Source organism: Petaurus breviceps, unplaced genomic scaffold (genome assembly GCF_028583685.1).
Source record: "Petaurus breviceps papuanus isolate PSGF00001 unplaced genomic scaffold, PetGlider_PUasm1.0 151, whole genome shotgun sequence".
Lineage (NCBI taxonomy): Eukaryota > Metazoa > Chordata > Mammalia > Diprotodontia > Petauridae > Petaurus > Petaurus breviceps.
The window spans coordinates 21,407,159-21,434,435 of NW_027185712.1; the positions used below are offsets into that span (position 1 = coordinate 21,407,159).

The following is a 27,277-nucleotide window of genomic DNA, read 5'->3' on the forward strand; positions in this document are numbered from 1 at the left end:
TGTCCGAGGTCACACAGCCGGGTTCCGCCTTCTGTAACCTCAAGTCCTGTGCTCTCTTCATAACAGGCTCCAACAAATCTTAGATACTGAGGTGCTTAACAAGAGCCACAAGAATGATGTCAGCTTAACAAGGAAAGCACGTAAGATCCGAGACGGAGAGCTGTAGGGGATCTTTGAGGCCATCTAGTTCAGCCGCCAGTCCGACAGATGAGGAAACTGAGTCCCAGAGGTGTAAGTGACTTAGCCAAGGTCAAAGATCTGAATTCTTTGTTTGCCTCATTAAGAGCTTCAAAGAAAGTCCGAGACGTGCATGCGTCCAGCGCTAGGGGCCGAGCTGCGACCTCAAGCCCAGGGGGCTCATCTCCTTTCCCCGCCGGGCCCAGCTCCTCTTCCCCATTACCCGCCCACATTTCTCCTTCCACTCTTTCTTTTCCTCCTTCCCCTCCCCTCGAGAAATAAATCCCAGAAACAAACTTTCAGTCCGATTGTCTGCGCATGCGCAGGCCCCACGGAAGCGAGCGTTCTTTCGCGCTGTTAAAACGCCAGGGTCACGGGGTCATCCCACGGAAGATGGCGGCCGCGGCTGGGGGGACGCTGACCTTCGGTCGCTTTCTGGGCCGCAGCCTCAGGGCTGCCCGGGGCCTCCCTGTGGCCTCAAGGTGTTTTGGTGTGAAGATATCACCCTCGGGGGAGAAAATTACCCATACGGGCCAGGTAACGGGGGAAGGAGGAGGAAAGAGGGTCTCTCGTCCTTCCCCACAACCCCTCTCCGATGCTGATGCTCCTTGTCCCCGCTCAGTTTTGTCGTGGACTCGGGACTGTGGCGTGGGCGGTCAGTCAGTTCCCTCTCTCTCCTCCCCCCCTCTCTCCTCCCCTCCCCCTTTTCCCTACTCTCTGCCCCCTCTTCCAGCCCCTTCCCCCCCACTCGCCTGTCCCCTCCCCCCACCTCCACAGGACGCATGTTTGTGGCTCTGGACTGTCAGGGACCTGCAGGCCCCCAGGTTCGTGCTTTACACCCATGAATAGCAATTTCCTAAGTCCGGCCTAGCTCAGAGCCCTTTATACCCCGTGCACTGACCCACAGCCTCCTCCCGTGCTCCCTCCTTCAGGGTAACTCCACCGTGTCCTGGAGAAGGACGTCTTTCCTCTGCTGTTTGGTGTCTGCCTTCCTTTTTACCGCAAAAAGCCTCTTGGCATTCGGTGTGACACCGGTTTTATTTTGTTTTTAACTTGTGTTGTATCCCCAGCAGTGCCTGGCACATAGAAAGAAGCCCTTAATAAAATTCTCCTTTATAGATTGCTATTTCCTTAATTACCTTCTATTCCACCTTTTGTTTAAAAAAAAAGACACAAAGTGGTTCATCTTGGTCAGGGTTAAATGCATACAAGCTTGTTCAGAGTTAAAATCATTTTATCTAAGGAAGGATTGTTATTCCTCTTCTGTGCTGTGCCCCTGTTAAGAATTTAAATACTTTTTCGAGCCTCAGTTATTGAAAACTATTCGAGTTGAGTTTGCATTTAGCAACAAAGTAAAGTGGATAAATCTGTTTGGGTCAAGGTTTGTTGTATTACCACCCGTAATTGTGATGTTCTAATCTTTAATACCCCTTCCATCCCTAACATTCGGAGTATCCTTTGTCCAGTTATTTTGATTATGATGAAACAGCTTCACATATTTCAGCATGTAAAAACACATTTAGGCGTCCTTTGGAAAATTTTAAAAATTTTGTTTTATTTTGAGTGGTGGAAATTTAAGTAAGTCACCTAGTTTGTGTAGATTAAAACTATGAAATCTAGGTGTTTAAAATATGAGAAATTGAAATTCGTCATTTGAATTATTTTTACTGCTTTCATTAAATCAATTGTGTAATGGAAGTTGCCTTCCAATAATAATAATAATTATTATAAATATTTATATAATTCTTTAAAATTTGCAAAGGATTTTACATATATCTCATTTTATTCTCACAACAATCCTGGGAGGGAAGCACTATCATTATCCCCTTTTTACAGATGAGAGAACTGAACCGGAGAGATCAAATGACTTGCCCAGGGTCACACAGTTAGAAAAATATGTGAAACAGAATTGGAACTGACTCCAGGCCCAGCGCTCTTACACCACCTCGATGCTTCATTAAAATATATTACCAAGGATGCAAATGGTATGCACTTCAAAATGGTGTTTATTGTCCAAATTGCATATGATTACTGATTTCCTCATTTTACCTTGGTTAAGTAACTATATCCAAATGTTGAGGGAAGGCTTCCTTAAACTGAAATATTTAGGACTGAACGATTTTCCTCTACATTTGCATTTGAATGGAGAACTCATTCTTTTAATTGTCTAAGTAACTAAGCTCATGTTAAGAAAACATCCGGAAGGGGTGGCTAGGTGACACATCTGGCCTCACACCCTTAACACTAGCTGTGTGACTGAGGGCAAGTCAACCCCAATTGCCCTGCCTTCCCCCCTCCAAAAAGCAAAAAAAGAAAGCATCAAGGATCATTTATTAAATAACATATATGAAAGTGTTTTAAAAGGGCTTAAAAAACTTAAAATTAAGGGGGTGCTATTAGTATCTGATTATTCAGGGAAGCATAATACAATTAATATTAGGGTCTACTTTGACAAGTGTGCTTAAAATAAGACAAAAATTATTGTTTTAAAGGATAAGCTGTAAAAGTAAAGCACAATTTATTTTAAAGGTTTATGATGAAGACGATTACAGGAGAATTCGCTTTGTTGCTCGCCAGAAAGAGGTAAGCTTAATATTTTTTCAGAAGAGACTTAAGCTTAATATTAAATTATTATTAAATTCTTATACAAAATCTAATATAAGAAATGAAATAAGATATGCTAAATTGCACATTTAAAGAGGAATACAGGAAGTCTTAAAATAATCTAATTTCCTAAGTTTTATGTTTCTTCAGAATGTTGTGATGCCACGATTTTTGTTTTTGAGATACCTAGGTGGCTACATTGTTCATTTGAAGAGAAATAATTATGTTTTACTTGTAAACTGAATTTACTACTTTCTTTAACACATAAAAGCATTTTTCAAGTCTACAAATTCTATTGCTAATTTTATTTCTCAAAACATGCTATTTTAGTTGCCTAATGGAGTATGATTTTTTTTTTTAGCTCCTTAAATAAGTTGGGTTGGTTTGTTATTTGGATATAAGGACTCTGTTAGATACTGGAAGTAGTATATGAGTCATTCTTTCCTGAGGCCTAGATCAGATTAATGTGACAGATTAGAGGTAAGTTCTTGCCTTCTACTTCACTTATTTAACTACATAACTTCATACTATTTCTTGTCACCAACCATCAAATGAATTTTAGGGTTGAGCTTGGCGTCTGTCTTAACTCCTTCTCTCTGACTCTTATTTTGAGTGACAGTAATCTATACCCAGATGTTCTTTTGCCATTGACATATGTTGCTACCCTGCATCTCAACCTGTAGCTTCTTTCTTCCCCATATATATGTGAGAGAAGGGACTGTTTTGTTTTTGTCTTTCAGTAGCCAGCTCCAGACATCATGTCTAGCACACAGTAGGCATTCAGATGTTTATTTAATTCGTTGCTTTAAAGAAAGCCTTAACCTTGTTGCCATTTGTCACTTTCATTCTAATTCAGTTACAACCTATTTCTTTTATCTACTATTAATCCAGCCTTTTGTCCTCCCTAGGACATTGGTAATCATTCTATTAAACTTTACCTGACCAATTAGCTTATTTCTGGTTACTCTTCATTCGAAGCTTAGCTTGGACCATGACTGTTGCCATACTTCTGCCTTATCTGCCTTATCTACCTTTGGCACCTTGAGCTTTTGCCATGCTGATCATTCCTATCTTCTGCTTTATCTGCTCTTACTTTAGGCCACAGAGCATTTTCACTGGAAAAGGTCACAGAACTATACAGATCTGGACTCATATAGATTCATACTGGGTAGATTTATCTGGATCCTTAAAACAGTTTCTTTTACTCATCTTTTCTTGATTCACTGTCAAAGTCTAACTGTGTCTATTAATAATGTCCAGTTCTACTCTTCCCAGCCCCTCAACTCTCCTATTGATAAAGTTATCTAGCATGACCTTCTCCCTTCAACTTTTCTGTTTACCTTGTAGTATCTTCTCTTCTTGGTCATTTTAGGGAGAGAAAATACATATTTATATAGCACCTGCTATGTGCCAGGCACTGTACTAAGCACTTTACAAAAATTATCTCGTTTTGATGCTCACAACAGCCCTAGAAGGTAGATACTTTTATTACCCATATTTTACAGATGCAGATACTGAGGCAAAAAGGTTAAGTTTAAGGTTAAGCCCAGGGTCCCATAGCTAGGAAGTGTTTGAGGCTGGATTTGAAATCAAGTTTTTGTGACTCAGGGCCTAGCAGTCTATTGAGCTAGTTGCCTGGTGTCTAGCGGTCAAATAGCAGGCATTTGTTAGACACTAATATATACCAGTCATTTGTCAGGTGCTGGGGATAGAAAGAGGAAAGTAAAGCAGGCCCTGTCCTCAAGAAACTGGTGTTCTATCAGGAAATACATAGACATCAGTAAATATGAAATAAATACAAGGTTATTTTTTTAGAGGGAATCCCATAACTGATGATATTTAACTAATTTTACTCTCCTAGCTCGAGAGTCACCTCTCACTTGTAACAGACAAGTCAGTGCTATTCAGGCAGGTGATTGTCCTATGCCCCTATTCATTTTTATCTCCGATATCAAAATAGCTTGTATTTTTAGGATATTGAGGATTAACTGTTTAAATCCATGTGACAATTTTTTTGCATGATACAAGCCAGGTGATCAATTGATTAGACAGCTACATGGTTATCTGGTTAGAGTGCTGGGTCTGGAGTCACTAAAGGCTTGTAGAAGATGACACTGAAACTGAGCTTTGAAAGAAGCTTGGGATTCTAAGAGGAGTGAGGAATGAGTACTTTCTAGGCATGAGCAACCTGTACAAAGGCATGGAATTGGAAGATGGAATGATAAGTATGAGGAACAGCAAGAAGGTTTTTTTAGGTAGACTACAGAGAACATGAAAGGAACTAATATATGATAAGCCTGGCAAAGTTATGTTGGAATTAGATTGTGAAGGACTCTTAAGTGCCAAACAAAAGAGTCTGTTTCAGATTGTCTCCGATGAAGTATTCCTTTATTTCTAAGAGTAAGTCCCTTCCACTTGGATTCTTGTTCCTGTCACCTCTTGTCTATTGTCCTCTTGTCTTGGAGGAGACCACATAAATAACTTTCTCTAGCATCTTCTATCTTCCAATTCCAAACATATTTATCTTCACTATTTTGAAAAAAAGTTTGTTTTTATCTCTTATCATGACATATCTTCTTTGACTTTTCTTTATCCCCCCTGCTCCCTAACAGTGTAGGTCTCCCAAGGTTCATTTTTTTTTTGGAGGGGCAGTTGGGGTTAAGTGACTTGCCCAAGGTCACATGGTCAGTTTTTGTGTGAAGTTTCTGAGACCAGATTTGAACTCAGGTCCTTCTGACTCCAGGGCCTGTGTTCTATTCGCTGTTCCCCCTAGCTGCCCCTCTAAGGTTCATTTGTTGATCTTGTGGTCTCTCTATATTCTCTTGGAGAGAGCTTATCTCTTCTCTTACATGGTCCACCCATCACTGCCCCATCCTATGTCATTTCGTGAGTTTCAGTATGGTGTAGTGTGTATAGACATCTGGCCTGAGAGTCAAGAAACCTGGGTTCAAGTTCTGTTTTGGCTGAACTGGCTGTGTGATGATCTTGTACAAGTCACTTAACATAAATGTTCCAGGCAATTCTAAAAGTCGATTGTTTCAGAATAGTTGTTGATCTCCATGGTTGGGTATTTTCTTCCCTTGGAACTATGTTGATAAGATCACTGGTTTGCTCTTAAAAAGAAGTCATTTCATAATAAAGTTATCCATAGATTATGACATTATTGTCATATTATTGTCACAAAATCCCACATTATTGTCACAAAACTGTAACATAATTCAACCAGTTGCTCATTTATAACTGTTCCTGTCTATATTTTCAAGGAACTAATGACCTTGGGCCAGCTATGCCGATTTTCCAATATGTATCTTCAGTTATAGCTTGACTTTTCTTCTTATTTTTCAGTGTCATTTTTTATTATTCAAGGTAATGACCTTGAGAGCCAGCTTCAAGCTGGCAGGAAAATGTGGGTTGAAGTCTTGGCTCTGACACATTGGTTTTGTGACCCTGAGCAGATCACTTAGCCTCTTAGAGCTCTAGGTTCTGTAAGTGAGCTTTCCACACAAGGTGCAATTCTGAATTGGTAGAGGGAATTTGCTCACATGAGATTTCCTTAGTATACCAGTGAAATCACAGGTATAGTATTCTATCCATTCCATGCTTATTGTTGCCTCTAAACCTTTGTTTATCCTGTTATTACTTGCCTAGAACTCCTTTTCTTTTTACTTTTTATCTAAATAGCTCTCCATGTTTTAAAATTTACCATGAAACTTTTTTCATCTGTACCCCAATTATACAGATGCCGTGTAGGTTAATGCAAAGATGATGGTATTTGAAGTTGAGAGACCCAAGTTTAAATCTTATCTCCAGTACCTTAGTAGCTGTGGAACCATAAACAATTCACTTAACCCCCGAGATCTTTGTTTTCCTCATCTGTAAATTAAGGATGATGATACCTATTTGTATCTATCTCACAGGGTTGTTGGGAGGATCAAATGAGATAATAGATGTAGTAAAAATCTTTGTAAATGTTAAAAGCATTATGTAAATGTCAGTTGTTGTTATACCATTCTGTAGTAATCTCTCTTCTTAGTTTTGATAGTATTTGATTGTACCTTCATTTAGTACTGAATTATGTACTGCTTGTTTAATATGTATGGATGTTTTATTTTTTCAGTGAGATTTTAAGTTCTTGGAACATAGGCATTTTATCTTGTACCTTCTGTCTCCCATAATACTTAGCATATTACTCAACATATAGTAGACAATAAACAATTGTGGAGATCCACATTTTGTAACTGTTTTTTGTTCAGAGCATTCTGAATAAGGTGTGACAACATGATTCTGGGTATTGTTAGTGACTTTTTGCTCTTCTTTCTTACACATTCCTATTTGACCTTGTTCATTTGTTTGGTGTGGGTGTGGACATATGTTTTTCGTTTTGTTGGGGTTTTTTGAAGGCAATTGAGATTAAGTGACTTGCCTGAGGTCAGCCACCTTGTAAGTGTTTGAGGCTGAATTTGAATTTGGGTCCTTCTGACACCAGGACTGGTTCTGTATACACTGTGCCACCTGGCTGCTGCATGTGTATATGTTTTAATTAAGATTATGACAATGGGGAGAAACCAGAAAACCACCTCAGCCTCTTTTCCTTGCTATATATGCCACTTTGAGCTTGTTTCTCTGTCTGTAAAATGGAAGTACTGATTGATATTTATAAGATCTCACAGTAATGTGAGGAAAGCATTTTCCAAAACGAAAAATATATTATTGTTGTTGTTACTACTTCTACCATCATTACTATTACCACCATGACCACCACCACCACAACTACTACTGTTACTATTTCTGCTGCTACTACGGCTGTCACATTTCCTCAGCCTTGTATGCCTCCAAGTACCCTCACTGAGAAGATAGTAGAACTTGGGTCAGTTATGTGCTGCTTCTCTGTTTTGTGTCTTCACCCATTTCCAGCGATGTGTTAGAAATGTCCTAATCTCCTAACTACAAGGTTACCTATGATAGTCACCTATCACCTATAACAGAGTTAGATGATTCATTGCTATTCAGGTAAGTGATTCCCCTTCATTTTAATCTCAAGCATCAAAATAGTTTATATTTTTATGATATTAAGAGTAAATATCTATGTGTTTGAATCCATGTGACAGTCTTTTTGCAGTATAAAAGCCAGGTGATCAGTTAATTAAACAGTAAGTGGTATGCTGGATTGAGTCCTGAGCCTAGAGTCAGAAATACCTGAATTCAAATCTGGTACTCCTACAAGCTATAGGACCCTGGGCGAATCACACTCTCTTTGCTTTCTTTCCTTATCTTCAAAATGGGAATAAAAATAGCATTTACCTCCCTGGGTTGTTGTTAGGATTCAATGAAATGATGCTGATAAAGTACTTGACACATAGTAAGTGCTATAGAATTGTTGTTGTTGTTGTTATTATTATTCTTTTATTTTTGAGGGAGGAAGGTAGGGCAGTTGGGGTTGAGTGACTTGCCCAAGGTCACATGGCTAGTTTTTGAGTTAAATGTCTGAGGCTGGATTTGAACTCAGATACTCCTGAGTCCAGGGCCAGTGCTTTATTCACTACACCACCTAGATGCCTCTATCATCTAAAGTGTGCCTTTTAGATAGTATATATGAGAAACTATGTATGTAGAGGTTTTTTATTTTTTATTTTTTTTATAATTTTTTTTTGAGGGGGGAGGCAGGGCAGTTGGAGTTAAGTGACTTACACAGAGTCACACAGCTGGTTAAGTGTTAAGTGTCTGAGGCCTTATTTGAACTTCGGTCCTCCTGACTCCAGGGTTGTTGCTCTATTTACCATGCTACCTAGCTGTCCTAGGTTTTTTATTTTTAAGCTTTTTAAATTTTCATTTCTTTGAGCCTGTGTTCCATTAACTTCCCTTCGACAATCCTCTTAACATAAAAGTTTTGATTTTTATGATTAAAGTAAGAATGCACGGGTATCTTCATTTTTAAAATATGTGAATAACTATGAATTTTTGTCTCTTGCCTACTTTCAAAGACTAATCTAACAAGAATAATGGTGATAGAAGAAGAAAGATTTATTTACCCTCAAGGACCTGAAAGAAAATATTTGAAAGTATGAATTCATAAACCCCAAGGTTCATGAAACTAGTGGTTTAGTCAATAAGCTATGTGAGTTGTCCTTTAATTTTGTCCTTCATGGTAGCTCCAGGACTTCTTGCTTGTTTTGTTTCGTTTCGTTTTGTTTCTTTTCCTTTTTTTTTTTTTTAATACTTTCTCTTGCTAGGTGCCAGCAAGATTAATCACTGAACTCCTGTGTCCCTCAAAACCAGTTTGAACAAGTCAGTACAAATGCCTCAATTCACCATTCTCTTGAATTATCTTTTAAGCTGTTTCAGGTGAAAATGTAATTTATGTAAAGAACTGTAGTTTTTATTATAAAATTAGTTTTTAGAAAAGTATAAATATGTCTGTATTTCTAAAGTCAATATTCACTAAACTTTAAACTTCATTTTAAAATATGATTTAACTTGTTCATTTTAAACTTAGGAATTTAATGAGAATCATGATTTTTAAAAACATTTTTATGAGAGTTTAATATTCTAAAGTGCTGTGGTTAATCTACTTTACTTTTCACTTTAACTTTAGTGTTGATCTTTTGTTGCTGTTCATTTGTTTTCTATAGAGCCTTAAATGGTGATTTTGTCTCTCTGCTTACACTTTTTGGGTAGGATTTGAATTTGACAGAACAAATGTCCCTTAGCAATTACTGTCCCTAAAATATACCATTTAAGTCAAAGTCTGCCTTTTAACAATGGGAAAATTTATTTTAGCACTTAATATTTAATATGTATAGCTTATAATTAAAAAAAAAGATGAAAACTTGATTTTAAGGCTTTCTTTTTTTAGAGATATCCAAAGCAGAGAAGTATTTTTCTTGCTACAAAGCAGGAGTCGGGTAGTCTGGAGGATACATGATTTGTCATAAGCTTAGAAAACCCTTAGCCAGTGCTACCAGCTAATGAGAAATATTCAAGGCATATGACATCCAGTCCATTAATAGTACTCATAAAGTAATTTTTTCTGTTAAAATTTCCTTAGTGATAGTAAATAAAATGGAAGGTTTTAAAAACATTATTATTTTGACATGTCATTGGCATCTAATAACATTTTTTGTATTATAGATGGATGTGTTTTTGTTGCTTCGTTCTTTACATTCTTTCAGTTGAACTGAATTTCAGGAACCAGACATTAATAATTGGAGGGTCATGATTTCCCTTCAGATGTACTGCAATAAATGACAGTACTGTATGCCCTTTGTCAGTCAGAAATGTCAAGGCATCAAATGCCCTTCCCTCAAGGAGATGGCTAGGTCTCTTTAACTGCCATGATTGGTGCCTATCTGTTTGTTAGTGTGGCCTGTGTGACATTTTTGTCACTTATTTAGGCATTGTATTATTTAAACTATAAGACTTCATTTGTATGGTTAGTTGCTTTGTCCATCAGTAGCAGAGGTGAACAGTACATCACTCATTTCATACCACACTATAAGGATGTCACTGTAAGGGGAGAGACAAGACTGTCAACAAATATATTCTGTTTAAAAGACCATGTAATACAGCATTAGTATAATGCTACACAACTTGATATTTTTGTTTTATTGTGACTGCATTTTATCATAAATTCTTTCACCTTGAAATTGAACTTTAAGAGGAAAGCTTATAAACTATAGTGATGATAGTAAATTATAAATTGTAGAGTACTTTCTTTATCATACCTCTATACTTCTCTAAAACCTTGTATTTGTCTATATCTGGGATAGTTTTATTTTAGATACATTAGTGTGTATATGTGTGTATACACACACATACACAGATAATGTACATACAAATGTGTATTTATTTCAGATAAAACCATCTTTAGTTAAGCATGAATTTAGGAAGACTGCAATAACTTAACATTAAATGACTGTTTAACAGGGGAAGATTTTTCCCCCCATTAATGTATCTTCAGAAGCAAGAGACTTGTTTAACAAATAACTTAAGGGTAGCTCTATTTACCTAACATTAGCAAGACTCTATAAAAGTTAAATAGTATTATATTGGTTTTAGATTTATTGTACTTGCCTAATCCTTTTTTTGGGAAGGGGTGCATTTTTACTTTATAACAGAAGGGAAGAATTATAGGAACACTGTATTATAGGCAAGGAAAGAGTGCTTGTCCATAGTCATTTGACATTTCTCAGCAATTCTCAACTTAATTTGCTAAAGTAGATGAATATAGAGGGAATTTATTCCTTGCCATTCTTATATAGTCAATGTTCTAACATTCTAATATTCCCTAAATGGAGAAGCTCTCTATTTGACCTGGCTTCTAATCCTAGTTCTGCTGCTGATGTAAGTATGACCTTAGATGAAGGAGATTGGTGTTTTTGATATGATGAATAAAATACTAAGTTGGAAGGAAGTCAGAGGTGAATGTACTCTGTCGAAGAATGCAAGGTAGAGTTGAAAGTAGGGAAAATATTAGAGGATGGGAATACTGAGAAGAAATGGGGAAAAAGCTCAAAAGGCAGTTAGTCTAAGGAGTTATTGTTCTGTTGGTTATCATGGAATTGTGTTTCCTGTCAGCTAGTGAGAATAGAATTTATTTTTTAGCTAGGTAAGTTTGGTTCCTGAAACCATGTATTTTTCATATTCACCTGCCTACCAAAATATAGTAGACAGTTTAAATTATATTGGAGAAAATATTTTGTGCTGGGCAATTTTTTTTATGTCCTGGCATCACATATAACTTTTGGAAGATTATTGAAATACCTAGCCTCTTGGTGTTTTATGCATAAAATTTAATCATTTTCTTTTTCAGTCTTTATCTGTAGTCGTGACAAATTTGACACTATTTGCATAGGGCTTTGCAGAAATTCTCAAGATGTTGTTTTAAAATGACAGTTTATTTAAAGTTGAATACAAGATCGCACTAGTTGTAAATATTTTTCAATTCCTTTGTTCATCTTGCTATGTTACCAGAGTACTTTCCATCCCTCCCAGCCTTGGTAATATTCCTGTATTCAGTATATCTATTTTATACCTTTTTCTCCTCTTTAATTTCACTCTCTGTGGTATTCGCTATGTGTTCAATAAACTTTCTCTTTTGTCTCAGCATACTTTCTGGCCCTTACGGAGATCTCTATCAGTAGATGATTGCTGCTTTTTCCCTAGTTGTTGTCTTCCGTGAAGATTCAGCTATTATCAATCAGTATGTGGAAAACACACAAGCCCATGTCTCTACTCTGTAGTCTAATCTCACTTGTCACAAGACATCTCAAGTGGGATATCTTATCACCAACTCAAATATGTCCAAGGCAAATCTTCTCATTTTCTACCCTCTCTTGCCTTTGCCATAAAGTAGATGATTCTGCCTTATCACCATCTTTCTGAGTCTGGAAACCTCAGTCATTTTGAAAGTGTCACTGTCCTTTTGCTCCATCCATCTTTTCTAGCCTTATCCTGCTGTGTGATCCTCAGTAACATATCCCAGATCCATTCCTTCCTTTCATATCCATAGACTTAATCTGCACTATAGCTATCTCTTATTGGAAAATGAAACTTCTGCTTCACAGTTCCCTCTTTTATGTCATTATCTAACTGTAGGCCTTCTCAAAACCGTGATTTGAGTTATGCTCTTTTTTATTTGATCAAATCACTTACCTTCTTAAGACCCATTGTAGGATTTAGAGAGGCAGTATGACAGAGTGGTCAGAACTGAACAGCTTGAAGTCAGGAATACTTGAGGTTGATTCTTGCCAAAGACATTTACTTCATGTCTAACCACGAACCAGTTACTTAATCTTCCTGAGCCTCAGTTTCCTCAGTAGAGGTGATAAGAGACCCTCCCCACTCGCTCTTGTCCTGAGGATCAAATGAAAATGTGAAATGCTTTGCACATCTTAAAAGAATTATGCAAAGAACCAGCTGCTATTATAATTATGATCATCATCTTCTGTAAGCTATTTGTTTTGTGGATAATAAGCAAGCTTTGCATTTTATACCATGGAATCTTTTGTAAAATTCTATATAAATTGTTGTTAATAATAAACTCTTAATCCACCTTAGATAATAATTTACTTAACCTTTGTCCTGCTCTTCAGTGGACTTCCTTTTTATTCCTTTTCTAAAGATTTGCTTAACACTCTTCATTAATATTATTCCTGCCTTCAAGCTTTTTCTTAGACTTCATTCTGCAAGAGTATCTTCTTCCCTGACAATTTGCCAAACTCCTGAAATTCTATCTTCCATGAAAGAATATTAAGTTCTTCCACATCTCTCCCTCACACTCTACCTCCTCTTTTTCTGTTCACTATCAAATAAAATGTGCTTGCCTTTTTACTCAAAATCTAAAAATTTATGTTTATCCAGTTTTTTATTGGTTTCTGTCCTTTATATTGTAAATAAGAAAGCTTGATTTCATTCATTTCAGTGCCTGTTCCAGAGTGCTGAGAATAACTTGTCAAATGATATAGAAAAGTAGATTTTTGATGATACCACTTGATTTTTTTGTTCTAGGTTAATATTTCATAAATGTTTTTTGGGGAGAAGTTTGGAGAAGGTGAAAATTGACTTAAAATATTTCTTGCCTCTTTTAAATTTAAAAGCTGTCAATCTTTATCTTAGGCAACTTTAGATATAGTCAGCTATCTAACGTTCTGTTAATTACGTCTGTGTTAACCTGAATTTCTGTAAATTTGAAGTAAAGTGATACCTAATATTTATGTATAGTGATGATCTTGAGGTTTCTGAAATTTTTTTTAAAGTTGAAATTACAGTCTATATAATTTTTAAGTGGTTAGGCTAAAATTATTTTGTTTAGTCCAAAGACCATTATAAGCCATGAGAAAAACCACTTTGTACAAGTTTTTTTAAATTAGAACTTTTGACAATTGTATTTCAAGTATTTTGAGCACAGCACTATTTTAACCAGAATATTTGATTAAATAGAATAATTTGTTCACCAACCATACTGGATCATTTATTTTAGATTTAAAAACTTAAGGTGTTAAACAGCATTTATTTCCTAAAGAAAAAGATTTCTTTGAATCAGTACAGATAAACAGTTGATATTCTTACTTGAAAAGTAGTACCCTGTTTCTTTACCTTTTGGTCAAGCAAGTTTTTGTCTGTAAAATATTTAAGTATTCACATTTGTTATTTTAAAAATTCTGTCTATAGTTACTGATACCCATAATCTTCTTCCTACCATTTTTAAAATTCTTGCTATTTTTCCCCTTGTAAATTAAAAAAACAACAACTCACAAATACTAAAAATTTACTTTTGTTATTTGAAACTGACTTCTTAACATCTATAGAATAATGATGTAGTTATTCCATTAAAGTTCTGCTCTCCTCCCTCCTCATGGATAAGAGGGTGATTTTGTACTTTTGAAGGTCATGATAATGGAGCACAGACTCTGGCTTTACTAAGCTGGAAATATTTTGAAGATAGATCTGATGACAGCTGTTTTGTTTGTCATCCAAGGACTAGGATACATAAGGGTAGAAAGACAGAGCGCTAAAACGTTAGCCTCTGCTTGGAGAGGTTCAATCTATATTGGTAGAGGAAATACCCACCCTGTGGAAATCTTGAGTCTTTCAGAATTTAATGGAATTTTGCTTAAATAAATTCTGATTTAGTTTTCAAAATTCCTGTCAGTGGTATGAAGAAAAAAAAAACACTATTCTTTTTTTCACTTCAGGTAAATGAAAACTTTGCAATTGATTTGATAGCAGAGCAACCAGTGAGCCAAGTGGAAAGTCGAGTAATATCATGTGATGGTGGAGGAGGAGCTCTGGGTCATCCAAAAGTGTATATAAACTTGGTAACGTATCCTAGTTTGTCCTTTTATTGTGCTTCCATTTTAAAGTTGAGTGTTCTTTGATTGTTTTTTTCATAACTCTCCTTCCTTACTAATCCACAAGTCTTTTTCCTGTTTGCCATTTCAGACTCATTTGTTTACTTTATATCATATCTGCCAGGCTAAGTATAGTTTCTTCTGTCTGCCTAACTTAGTCTGCCTCTCAGTTTCAGTTTTCCACCATTGTAGATATATACCACTACATTAGTTTCTCCTCAGCACTTTGCATATATAGATCATTTATTAGACTGGGAGATTTCTTAGGTTCTGTAAGGATATCAAGAAAAATGTAGAGATAATAGGAAAAGGATTTTTTGGGAGGGGAGGAATGACAAATGTTAGAGGGGGTGTGGAAAAATTGGGACACTAATATACTCGTGGTGGAATTATGAACTGATTCAGCCATTTTGGAGAACAATCTGGAATTATGCCCAAAGAGTTGGAAAACTGTGTATTGGGTGTGTTTCCCAAGGTGATCAGGGAAAAAGGAAAATGATGTATATGTTCTAAAATGTTTATAGCAGCTCTCTTTGTGGTGGCAAAAATTGGAAATGAAGGACATGGCCATCACTTGGGGAAAAACAATATATATTTTTTTAATTTTTTGCTTTTTGGAGGGCAATTGGGGTTAAGTAACTTGCCCAAGGTTACATGGCTAGTATAGTATTTTTGTGTGAATGTTAAGTATCTGAGGCCGGAACCGAACTCGGGTCCTCCTGACTCCAGGGCTGATGCTCTACTCACTGTGCCACCTAGCTGCCCCGAAAAACAGTATTTTTGTTTTTTTATTGCATTGTATTCAAGTTCCAAACAACTGGAACACAACCTGTTTGTAAGATGGCTAATTTTTCTCATCTTTCTGCTCCCTCTTTCTCCTTTGTCTTTCTTCTCTGCTCCTCACCTCCACACCTTACATATTTACATGTGGGGTGTGTGTGTAAAATTTTAGAAGTGAGCTCTTCTTAAAGAATAGATGTGTCTTTTTATGTATCAGGAGTGTCCAGTAGTAATGAGAAGCTTATTGGTACAATTGGGAGAGGCCCAAAGATATTGTTAAGAGAAAGTTTAGTTAGTTTATTTATAGGTCCAAGGGAATGTGGAAGAAGTTGGGTTAGTGTTGGGGGAATGGAGATATTGCTAGTAACATTTTTTCCTCAGTGTCCCTCAACTTCTTCCAAGATATAGCTCAAGCAGCACCTTTTTCATATTGCATTTCCTTAATCCCTCCCAAATGGTAATACCTTCCTTTTCTAACTAGATAGCATTTATTTTGTATTCTATATGTATTTTTTTTATGTACTTAAGTAATCTTCCTTGAAAGCAAAATTCTTTCATTTTTTTGTCTTTGTGTTCCTAGTACTTAGTACAGTGCCTGGCACATACTAGCTATTTAATAAATGCCTGTTGATTGACATTTCTGTAATTGCACAGCATTAGTTAAAAAAAGTTTTTACATTTCACAATTCACTTGAATTGTATGCATTTTGTATTATATTACTTCTGATTAACTCATAAGCATGATTTGAAACATTAGCCACTGAAATTGTTACATGGCAAAAGGAATTAAATTTAAAACTCTATATTCTATTATATACATTTTACATACATATACTTTTCATTCTCCTTTGCTGCATATTCATTCAGGTTATGCCTACTCACTGTGGCTAATTGTCCAAGGTTCTCTTTTTCCAGAGGGCCCATAAACTTAGATTGATTTAATCAGCTATATCAGATGATTCCAGAGCTTTAGATTTAGCTTTAATCTCTATTGTGAGCTCCAGTTCTACATCACCAGTTAGTTGCCTTTTGGATATTTCAAATTGGATAGCTGCAAATCTAAAAAGTAACTCCTTATCTTCTCTTCCCCCCTCCCCCCTTCCCAATTTTTTCTTCTCATCTTCCTATTACTTTTGGAGAATACCACCATCCTTCCAGCTATTCAGACTTGAAACATTTGTGTAATTCTCAGCTGCTTACTTGCAGCTGTTTGTCCAATTTATTGGCAGATCTCATGGTTCTTATCTTCACAACATTTTACATTTAACTTCCTTTCTCACCACTCATATAGCCACCACCTGTATGCCTTACTCACTGCTTGCCTGGACTGTTGCAGTAGCTTTCTGTTGTCCTCTCTGCCTCTAATCTTTCTATTTCTAATCTATTCTCCACTGTCTTGGCAAAGTGATTTTCCTTAAAACCAGATAATGGGCATATCGACCTGGCCTCTCCTTTTATTCAGCATCAGTGGCCTGTTTACTATGAGGGGCAAATCAATTTCATTTTCTCTGCCCTATAGTTACAGATAAGTTGTTAATTTACATTGGAGGTACAGTTTTCATGTAAGGAGTGGCCTATGTTGACAAAACACAGGTCAGGACCAAGTACACACACATACATAATACATATACACATACAGTGTTTCCATGTATTAATTATTGCTTGTGTAAAAGGAGCTGTCATATAAAGCTTTGTAAAGTTAATGTTTAATTTCAAGTTTTATGAACTTGGATAACATGTTAATTTATTTGTAGTGTTTAGTTTATAGTGTTGTTAGATCTTTTTTTCACAAAGTTGTAGCAAAATATTGTACCTGTGTTTAGAGTTTGCTTTTTCTTTTTTTACAGGACAAAGAGACTAAAACTGGGACTTGTGGGTATTGTGGACTTCAGTTTAAACAACAGCACCACCACTGAAACCAGTTCTGTTCTTTGGGTCTTGTACAATTCTCTGCATGTAAGGATTTCAGTATTTTTTTTTTAGAAATGCTCATTTAAGAATCACAACATAAGCTTTGTTTTAAGAATATTCTATGAATAAAATGTAATTGTTGAGTGTAATTTAAGCTTAAGGTAATTTTTTTTCCCTATGGAATACAGTCCTTGAACTGCATTATTTTTTATGAATGTGTAGCATTCAGTTAATCTTTTAATACACTGGCTTGCACTCTTTCAAGAAAAATTAAAACCTGTCAGCAAATGTTAAAATAAAATTTCTTTACTTTAATCCAAAAGTATGTCTTGATTTATTGGTAATAGTTTAGAGATTATATAGACAGCTTTATGTAATAGAAAGGGCACTGGATTTGGAATAAAAAACCTGGGTTTGGCTTCCCAGCTCTGACACTTAATTAGATTTATGATTATATCATTTAATGTCTCAGAACTTCAGTTTCCTTATCTGTAAAGTGGAAGTTTTTTTCTTTTTCTTTTTTTTTTTGCTTTTTGGAGGGGGGGAGATAGGGAAGTTGGGATTATGTGACTTGTCCAAGGTCACACAGCTAGTTTTTGTGTTAAATGTCTTGAGGCTGAATTTGAACTCAGGTCCTTCCGACTCCAGGGCCGGTGCTCTATTCACTGCATCACCTAGCTGCCCCATTTCTTTTTCTTATCGTATCAAACACAAATATTTCACTGAAACTTGAGCTGGGGGACATGGTCAGACTAGTGCTTTATGAAGATTATTTTAGTGGCTCTGTGGAGGTTGGACCGGAGAGGGATGGGCCTAGATGCAGTAAGTCCCATGGGGTAGTTTTAAAATGCCTTGGTAAGAAGTGATAAGCATAAATTAGAGTTAGGGACAGGATGGAGGGAGGGAAAAAGATATATAAGAAATGTTTGGGAAGTAGTAAAACTTGGTAACCAATTTCATTTGGCTCTGTCAGGATAAAAGGAAGTGAAGACTCGCAGGTAACTGAGATTGCAAATGAGTAGAAAGAAGGTGGCATCCCCATACAGAAATAAGATAGATGGGAAGAGCAGTGGATTTCAAGGGGGAAAAAACTGCCTTTAACTTTTTCATATGGAAAAAGAATTAGACTTGCTCCAGTGGGTGGAAGCATAACAGCTAGGTGTATGTAAGTTACAGGAGGATACTGTTACTCAGTAAAAGAAAAAAAACTTTATAACAACTAACATTGACCCATAATTGGGTTGTCTTGTGAACGGGAGCTCCTTGGCCCTCAAGTATTTATGAGAAGGCTAGAGGAACATTTGTCAGGGAAGTTGGAAAGGGAATTCCTGCATCTGTTGGATTTAATAATCTATTTATAAGTTCCCATCTAACTCTTTAACTTTATTTCTATAAATATAGCTAATAAAGGCAAGCATTTTAATGAATTTAAGCAATACATGTTAATGTAGATTTGTAAACCAGTAAGCATGTTTCACTGAGGTTTAAAATTTGAAATACCAGTTTTGTCTTCACTCAGTGAGGGCCTTTCTTTTCTGCTTGCCATTTGTGGAGGATTGCTGCTACCATGTGTAATGTTTCCTACATGTCCATTAGGCATCTTCTGCCATCTTCAAAATGTTTGCTAGATTTGTTATTTATTCACTGTCCCGATCTCCATTTTTGGTCAAGATATTTGAAAACTAGTGGTAACAAGAATAAGTAAAGGAACACAGTAACACTATTTAATCAACTCAAAGACCCCAGTTACTGGAGTAAGGACTTGACAAAAACTGTTGGGAAAACTGGAAAGCAATCTGCCAGATATTATGTACATGTCAACATCTCACACTGGGTACCAAAATAAACTTCAGATGGATGTATCACTTAGACATAAAAAAGTAACAGTCTAAGCAAATTAGAAGAGAAAGGGAGACATTGTTATCTCATGTATGGATAAGGGAAGAGTTCATGACTAAATGGGATAGAGAGGCGCATAGAAGATAAAACGAGAAATTTTATTTAAAATCAAGAAGTTTTGCACAAAGCCCAATGAAATTAAAATTAGGAAGTAAACAGGTAACTGGAAAAAAAGTCTTTGTAGTGAGTTTCTTCATAAAAAGCTCATCTCCTAAATAACTAAGAAACTGATTCAGGTGTATAAGACTAAGATTCATTCCTCAATAGATAAATGTCCAAAGGATTTGAACATACAGTTTTCAAAGGAAGAAATCCAAGTTATAAAGAAATATGAAAAATACTGCTTCTTGTTAAGCGTTTTTCAGTTGTGTCTGATTCTGTGAACCCATTTGGGAAAGATGTTGGAATGTTTTGCCATTTTCTGCTTATTTTACAGTTGAGGAAATGGGCGAACAGGGTTAATTGACTTGCCTATGGTCACAAAAACTAGTGTCTGAGGCCTGATTGAAACTTAGGAAGATGAGTCTTCCGGACTCTAGGCCCAGCACTCTATCTACTGTGCCACCTTGTTAAAAAATGCTATAAATTACTACTAATAAGATGCAAATTAGAGGAACTATGAGGTTCTACCTCATACCCATCGGTTTAGCAAACATAAGAGGAAAATAACATCTTGGAGAGGATATGTGAAAACAAGCACACTGATGTACTGCTCATGGGACTATGAATAAGTACAATTATTTTAGAAAGAAATTCTAAATTATTCTCTCTCCTCTGAAACAGTAACCAAGCTGTCTTCTCTTTGACCTATTGAGTAGGTCTATAGCTCCAAAGAAATCAAAGAAATAGTAAAAGGGCTCATATTTACAGAAATACTTTAGAACATCCTTTTTTTTTTTTTTGTAGTAGCCCTAAACTGGAAACTAAGGGGGTGATTGGGAAATGTCTAAATAAGTCATAGTGTATGAATAATGAATATTGTTGGACCATAAGAAATGGTAAAATGTCGAGTTTCAGAGGGAACTGGGAAGATGTGAATGAACTGATGCATAATGAAGTGAGCAGAACTAGAAAAACAATTTACACAGTGATAACATAAAGAAAACTTTGAAAGACTTTATAATTGACCAGTGAAATGATAAACCGTGATTCCAGGGGACCAGAGATGAAGCAGAACAGAGCTACCTCCTGTTAGAAAGGTGATATTCTTAAAGAATGAGACATACTTTTGGACATGGCTAAAGTGGGGACTTATTTTGCTGCACTAAGTGTACTTGTTTTGAGGTTTTAAAATTTTTTTTCTTTTTGGAGGGCAATTGGGATTAAGTGACTTGCCCAAGGTCACACAGCTAGGTTTTTGTGTGTGTGTGTGTGTGTGTGTGTGTGTGTGTGTGTGTGTGTGTAAAGTGTCTGAGGCAGGGCTGGTGCCCTATTCACTGTGCCACCTAGCCGCTCCGAGGTTTTAATTTTTGTTTTAAAAAATTGTTCAAGGGGGAGGAAGAGGCAAATAATTGTAAGGAAAAATTAACTTTTAAGAGAATTACTAATAATGGGAAGGAGAAGGGGAAGACATTTTATGAATAGAATACAAGCCATGGTATGGAAACCGTAAGAAAACAGTATATAACCCACTTTCCTTAATAGGAAATATGCCACTAGTTCCTCCACCATGAACCAAGAAACATTTCCATAATCATGTCAATTTATTATAATGTGACATGCCCAAATTTCCAGAAGTAATCCTCATTACGATTTATATATCAACCCAATCAACATGCATTCTGAATATTAAAAATGAGGCTGAGCCCTTACCCTCAGGGTCAGATACGTCTAGTAGGCTTATATGACACATACACAAATAATCCTAATGTGAATACTGTAATCACACATGGCATCTTAGGTCAACAAAGTGATGAAGGAGCGGGTTCAACCAATTTTGTTGTTAATTTCAAAATGTGCTACCATCTTTGAGGTGACCCAAATCATCCTAGAATGGTTTCAGGTTTTCAGCTTCTTGGTCAATATTGCTGTTTCTTCCTTTTTCCATGGTCACTCTCATCCTGGTATCTATACCAAAGGGAATGACATTCTCAGGATCGCCCTAGGGAAGGACACCAACCACATGCCAAGGCAGAAATACAAGAGGGCAATGATTTTATTAATCAAGCACTGCTCAAGCCAACTCCAGGGTTTTTCTTGGCTTATGTTAGGATGTAGCTCAACCAAACTGCATGAGCCTGTGACCAAATTGAAAGTTCTTACAATCAAGTCAGGCCAGCTTTATAAGCATGGAACAAAAAGAAAAATAGAGGTTTCTCCCTTTATTCACTCCCTTCAATTTAGCCGGGAAAGAAGCAGATTATCCCTGAACAAATGCACAACAGTTGAATAATTATTTGCATCTGAACTTAGAGAAGTTACGTATGATATCTACCATTTAATCTGGAGACATAAAAATGGAAATAGCTATTTCTGATGCTGGGATGAAGGAGAATGAAAACCTATTAAAATGGGACCATTCAAATTTCTTTAAATATAGCAGAATGCTACTAGAGGAGAAATTGAAAACCTATAGCCTTAGGGCTTGAGTTTTCATTTAGAGATACCTTATGCTTTCCAGAAGGGAAAGCTTTTTGTTTCATCTAATAAGTAAATCTAATAAGTTTCATCTAATAAATAAAACACTTAAGCAGTACACTTTGAGGTTTAATAAGTTGATTATCCCAATTAAACTAGCAATTTGACAACAATAGTAAATCCATGTCTTTGAGCTAGATTGGGCAACTGTCTTCAAGCAGAGGAGAAATTTGAGGGGGGAGTTTATGTTTTGATAAGTAGTCTTTTGAAGGGGTTAGTGTTTTGAGAGAATGAGACTTTGAAATGATTTATCTAGCAAGGTGAATAAACAAGCTTCCAATTCTCCTTTGCAATTTCTTACTGTAACATGTTGCAGCCTGCTCAGGCCTACTATATACCTCCTCACTGATTTTGGTGAATTCAGTTTAAATTCTTTGGAGACTAAAATGTTGTAGTCATCCAGCTTTATGATTATACCAGAAATAATAGATTTTAAAAGGAGGGAACTTTGTTTCAGGTAGACACTTAGATACATAGATATGCACATTACCTCATACAGAGTTAAAAGGAGAGGTATAAAAAGTTTTTAAAAACCATGATGATTATATAACCTGTGAAACAAAGATTATATATGCCTCATGATTAAAAAAACAGCTTTACATACCTGTATGTTTAATTGCATAACCACTGTATAATTCATATGCCCATTTTTATTGGCTGTTTTTTCCAGTCTTAAAAAGAGATTATGGATTATCATTTGGCATAAAATTCACTAGCCTGCCAAAAATAATCTTTCTTGTACATACAGTACAAATATCAATTTCAGTGCTAATCATTTCTTCCTGTCTTAAGCTCTTTTCCCATATCATCTTATATAGAAACTAGTGCCAGAATGAGACAGATCTTCACTTTTCAATTTTCTCACCCTTCCAACTGTTCTATTAAGTAGACATTTATTTAGTGTATCCTTTGTGCAGTATGCTGAGGAATGGGGAAGATGCTTTAATAGGTCTGTGATATAGATATAGATATGTAAATATAGATGTTTCCTCCAGAGGTACAGGTTGTAACCCATCCATGTTTTTTCATTTTATATATGTCTTCTCATAACTCTTCCATAGAGAGTTAGTCCAACATGTGAGGGCCTACTTTGCTTTTATCTTTTTTGTCTCGTGGATACCTTTTCATAGTCTGGTGAAACCTATGGGACCCCCTTATCAAAATGTTTTTAAATGTCTGAAATAAAACACACGGGATTACAAAAACAAGTTATATTGAAATATAGTTATAAATATATTTTTTAAAACAAATTCACAGACTGTTCCAACCATTTTGGAGAGCAATTTGACTCAGGATGTGATCCGGGCTCCAGGTTGCATAGGCCTATTAATGGGTGTGGAAGATCTTCCTATTTCATTAACACACTTTTGTACTACTTATTCCTCATAACTTGTCAGTAATATCCTTGTCTATTCATGTTTTTCCTTGTGGGTGATTTGAAATTCTGATTCTTTGAAAATTATGGTATTTTCACTTTTAGGGCTATATCCCAATGAGATCATAGAAGTGGGAAAAGGACCCGTATGTACAAAAAATATTTATAGCAGCTCTTTTTGTGGTGGCAAAGAACTGGAAATCAAGGGGATGCCCATCAATTGGTGAATGGCTAAACAAATTGTGATATATGAATATAATGGAATACTATTGTGCTGTAAGAAATGAGGAACAGACAGATTGACCTATATAAACTGATGCTGAGTGAGGAGAGCAGAACCAGGAGAACTTTGTACACAATTACAGACAGATCATGTCTGTGATGACTAACTGATAGACTGGGCTCCTCTCAGCAATACAAGGTTAGAAGACAACTACAAAAAACTCATGACGGAAAGGGATATCCACATCCAGAGAAAGAACTACAGAGTCAATGCAAATTGAAGCAAACTACTTGCTCTCTTTTTTTGTTTTGTTTCTTTTTTTAATTGTTCACTACATTGGTTATAATCCTTCTTTACAACTTGACTAATGTTCAATGTGAAGGTATTTGTAGATCCTATATTTGATTGCATGCTGCCATGAGCGGGGATGGGGGAAGAGAGGGAGGGGAAGAAAATTTTAAATTCAAGGGATTGTGGAACTGAATGTTGTAAACTAAAAATAAATATATATTTTTTTATTTAAAAAAATTTTTTTTTTAAGCAATTGGGGTTAAGTAACTTGCTCAAGGTTATACGGCCAGTTATTTCTGGGTGTGGTGCTGAGTGTCTGAGCCCGGGATTCGATCTCCAGGTCGTCCCAACACTGGAACCGGTGCTCTTACTCACTGAGCCACCTGGCCGCCCCAAAATAAATATATTTTAAAAGGAAAATTATGGTATTCTATAATTTCTAGCACTATTTCATCAGTGGAAGAGTGATAAAAGTAGGTTTTTGTTTCAGGAAGAAACTTGGGGTCATTTAAAGTACTGCACAATTTCCCAAGTGTAATCTTGTTCTCTTCCTCTTTGTACTAATCTGAAAATTTTTCCCTGACTCAATCCTTTTACAACAGGTTGTTTCTGACCTGGTTCTTGGTAACCAACATCCTTATCTGTAATTTGCTGAGCTGGAAACTCATCTCTCCCATGCAACTTCACTGATTGGTACCTCCTTGCCCATGACAACAGAGGAAGTAATAGCAAGAAGAAAACAAAGACATTAGAGAATGTATTAATGTGGAGTAGAGAGAACTCAAGATCAATCAAAATTATTAAATCAATAAGTAGGATCTTCCAACTGTTCATTCCCATGTTCCAATATCGTATGTTTCAAAAGTATTAAGATGGGGGTGGCCAGGTAGCACAGCGAGTAAGAGCACTGGCTCCAGTGTCAGGATGACCTAGGGATCAAATCCGGGCTCAGACACTTAGCACCCACCCAGAAACACCTGGCTGTGTAATCTTGAGCAAGTTATTTAACCCCAATTGCTTAGGGATGGCCAGGTGGCTCAGCGAGTAAGAGCACTGGCTCCAGTGTTGGGATGACCTGGGTTCAAATCCTGGCTCAGATACTTAGCACCACATCCAGAAATAACTGGCCATGTAACCTTGAGCAAGTTACTTAATCCCGATTGCTTAAAAAAAAGGTATTAAGATATTATGCAATTTTCATTCATTTTTAGAATTGGGATTCTACTAATCTTTCTAACTTTCTAAAGACTTTTCCAAATCCACCAAGATGACAGTAACTGAAATTAAGCTAGAAGAGCACTTGAAGATTCCCAAAGTCACTGACAGTGGTCTCATGTTAGTAACATCTGATGTTCACATCTGTCAGATTGGCTAACATGACAAAACAGGAAAATTATAAATGCTAAAGATGTGGGAAAATTGGAACACTAATCGATCCAACCATTTTGGAGAGCAATTTGAAACTATGCCCAAAAGGCTATAAAAATGTGCATACCCTTTGACCCAGCAATAATACCACTTCTAGGGCTGTATCCCAAAGAGATTATACAAATGGTAAAAGGATCCACGTGTACAAAAATATTTATAGTTGTTCTTTTTGTGATGGCAAAGAAATGGAAATTGAGGGGATGCCCATCAATTGGGGAATGACTGAACAAGTTTGTGGTATATAAATGTGCTGTAAGAAATGATGAGCAGGCAGACTTCAGAAAAACTTGGAAAGGCTTATCTGAACTGATGCTGAGCGAGAGGAGTAGAACCAGGATAATATTGTACACAGTTACAGCCACATTGTACGATGACTAACTTTGATAGACTTGGTTCTTCTCAGCAATGCAAGTTTCTAAGACAACTCCAGAAGGCTCATGATGGAAAATGCTATCCACATCCAGAGAAAGAATTACAGAGTCTGAGTGCAGATCAAAGCATAGTATTTGTTCTCTCTCTTTTTTGTTTTGTTTTATTTCTTCTTTCTTGTGGTTCATTCCATTGATTATAATTTTTCTATGCAACATGAATAATGTGAAAATATGCTTAATGTGAATGTATATGTAGAAAATGTAAAACTCAAAAGCTTGTGGAACTGAATGTTAGAAACTAAAATAAATTTTAAAAATCTAAGTGGTAAAAAATATCTAATAACAATGTCTTATTAGGTGGGCAAAGCTTTTATATATTGTATATGATCTCACTGAATCATAACTGTGATATAGCACTACAAGGTACAGATGAGGAAACTGAGGTGCAAGGTGCCCAGGAATCTGGCAAAGGCAATCTCTTTCTATGATAGTTTTTCCTAGACTTGAAGCCAAGAGTTCAGCTTTTTTTTTCTTTGCAGCTCTGAAGGCAGACAACTGGGATGTGTGTGTGTGTTTTGTGTGTGTTTGAAGAGAATCCCTGCTATGACACACCCAAAAAGTGATTAGCCAGCTTGAAGACCTTCAGTGATGGGGAAATCATCACTTCCTGAGGCAGCCCATTTCACTTTGGACAATTCAAATTCTTAGAAAATTTTTCCCAATATCAAAGCCTAAATTAGTCTTTTTGCAACTTCTAATCCATTTCTCCTGATTCTGCCCTCTGGGGCTAAAAATAAGCTAGTCTAATCCTTCTTCCACTTGACAGCAATTCAAATATTTGAAAACTGCTGCTATATCCTTCAGAGTCTTCTCTTCTCCAGGCTAAATATGCCCAATTCCTTTAATTGATCTTTTTTTAAATTTTGGTAATTACTCTTTTTAAAAATTTTGAGTTCCAAATTATCTCCCTACAGCCTCCCCCTCAGTGAGAAGGCAAGAAATATTATACAAATTATCCATGTTAAATCATGCAAAACATTTCTATATGTTTCTACACGTTACAAAAAAGCAAGAAAAAGTGAAAAAAATTATACTTCATTTTGCACTCAGAATTCACTTTTCTCTGGAGATGGATAGCAGTTTTCATCATGAGTCCTTCGGAATTATCTTGGATCATTGTATTGATCAGAGCAGCTAAGTCTTTCACAGTCGATCATTATTACAATATCGCTGTTACTGTGTACAATGATCTACTCGTTCTGCTCACTTCATTTTGCACCAGTTCATATAAGTCTTCCTCGGTTTTTCTGAAACTATCCCTTTTATATCGTTTTATAGCACAATAGTAAGTCATCACAATCATATATCATAACTTGTGCAACCACCTAATTGATGGGTGTCTCTTCAGTTTCCAATTCTTTGCCAACACACACACACACACACAATTCTACTAGAAATATTTGTACATATAGGTCCTCTTTTGGGGGGGTGATTTTAAATTTTAATGTTGTATTTTTCTCAATTACATCTAAAAACAATTTTGACATTTTTTTTTCAAATTTTGAATTTCAAGTACTCTCCCTTTCTTGCTTCCCCCCTCAAGGAGAAGGAAAGCAATTTAAGTTATACACGTGTACTCATGTAAAACACATTTCCATGTAAGCCATGCTGTGAAAGAAAACAGAAAAAAATAAACCAATAAGAAAAATAAAGTAAAGAAAGAAAACATCTT

General features: G+C 36.1%; 1 protein-coding gene across 2 annotated transcripts; it reads left to right on the top strand.

Annotated features, from left to right (window-relative positions):
• The first annotated feature begins 479 nt into the window (after positions 1-479).
• Positions 480-17,643, top strand: NDUFS6 (NADH:ubiquinone oxidoreductase subunit S6). Of its 2 annotated transcripts, XM_069076521.1 has the most exons (4): positions 489-714; positions 2,707-2,760; positions 14,475-14,597; positions 17,258-17,643. In XM_069076521.1, the coding sequence occupies exons 1-4, from the start codon at positions 496-498 to the stop codon at positions 17,324-17,326; spliced, it is 465 nt and encodes a 154-aa protein (XP_068932622.1). In that variant the 5' UTR covers positions 489-495; the 3' UTR covers positions 17,327-17,643. The 2 variants fall into 2 exon arrangements, with proteins under 2 accessions (XP_068932628.1, XP_068932622.1); XM_069076527.1 differs by lacking the exon at positions 2,707-2,760 and having other exon boundaries at positions 480-714.
• Positions 17,644-27,277: the final 9,634 nt, after the last annotated feature.

Bases quoted from the DNA above. Each gene is read 5' to 3' on its own strand.
- NDUFS6 (XM_069076521.1), top strand. From the start codon at position 496: ATGCGCAGGCCCCACGGAAGCGAGCGTTCTTTCGCGCTGTTAAAACGC. The intron at 715-2,706 runs GTAACGGGGGAA...TTTATTTTAAAG, and splicing joins AAATTACCCATACGGGCCAG to GTTTATGATGAAGACGATTA. The intron at 2,761-14,474 runs GTAAGCTTAATA...TTTTCACTTCAG, and splicing joins TTGTTGCTCGCCAGAAAGAG to GTAAATGAAAACTTTGCAAT.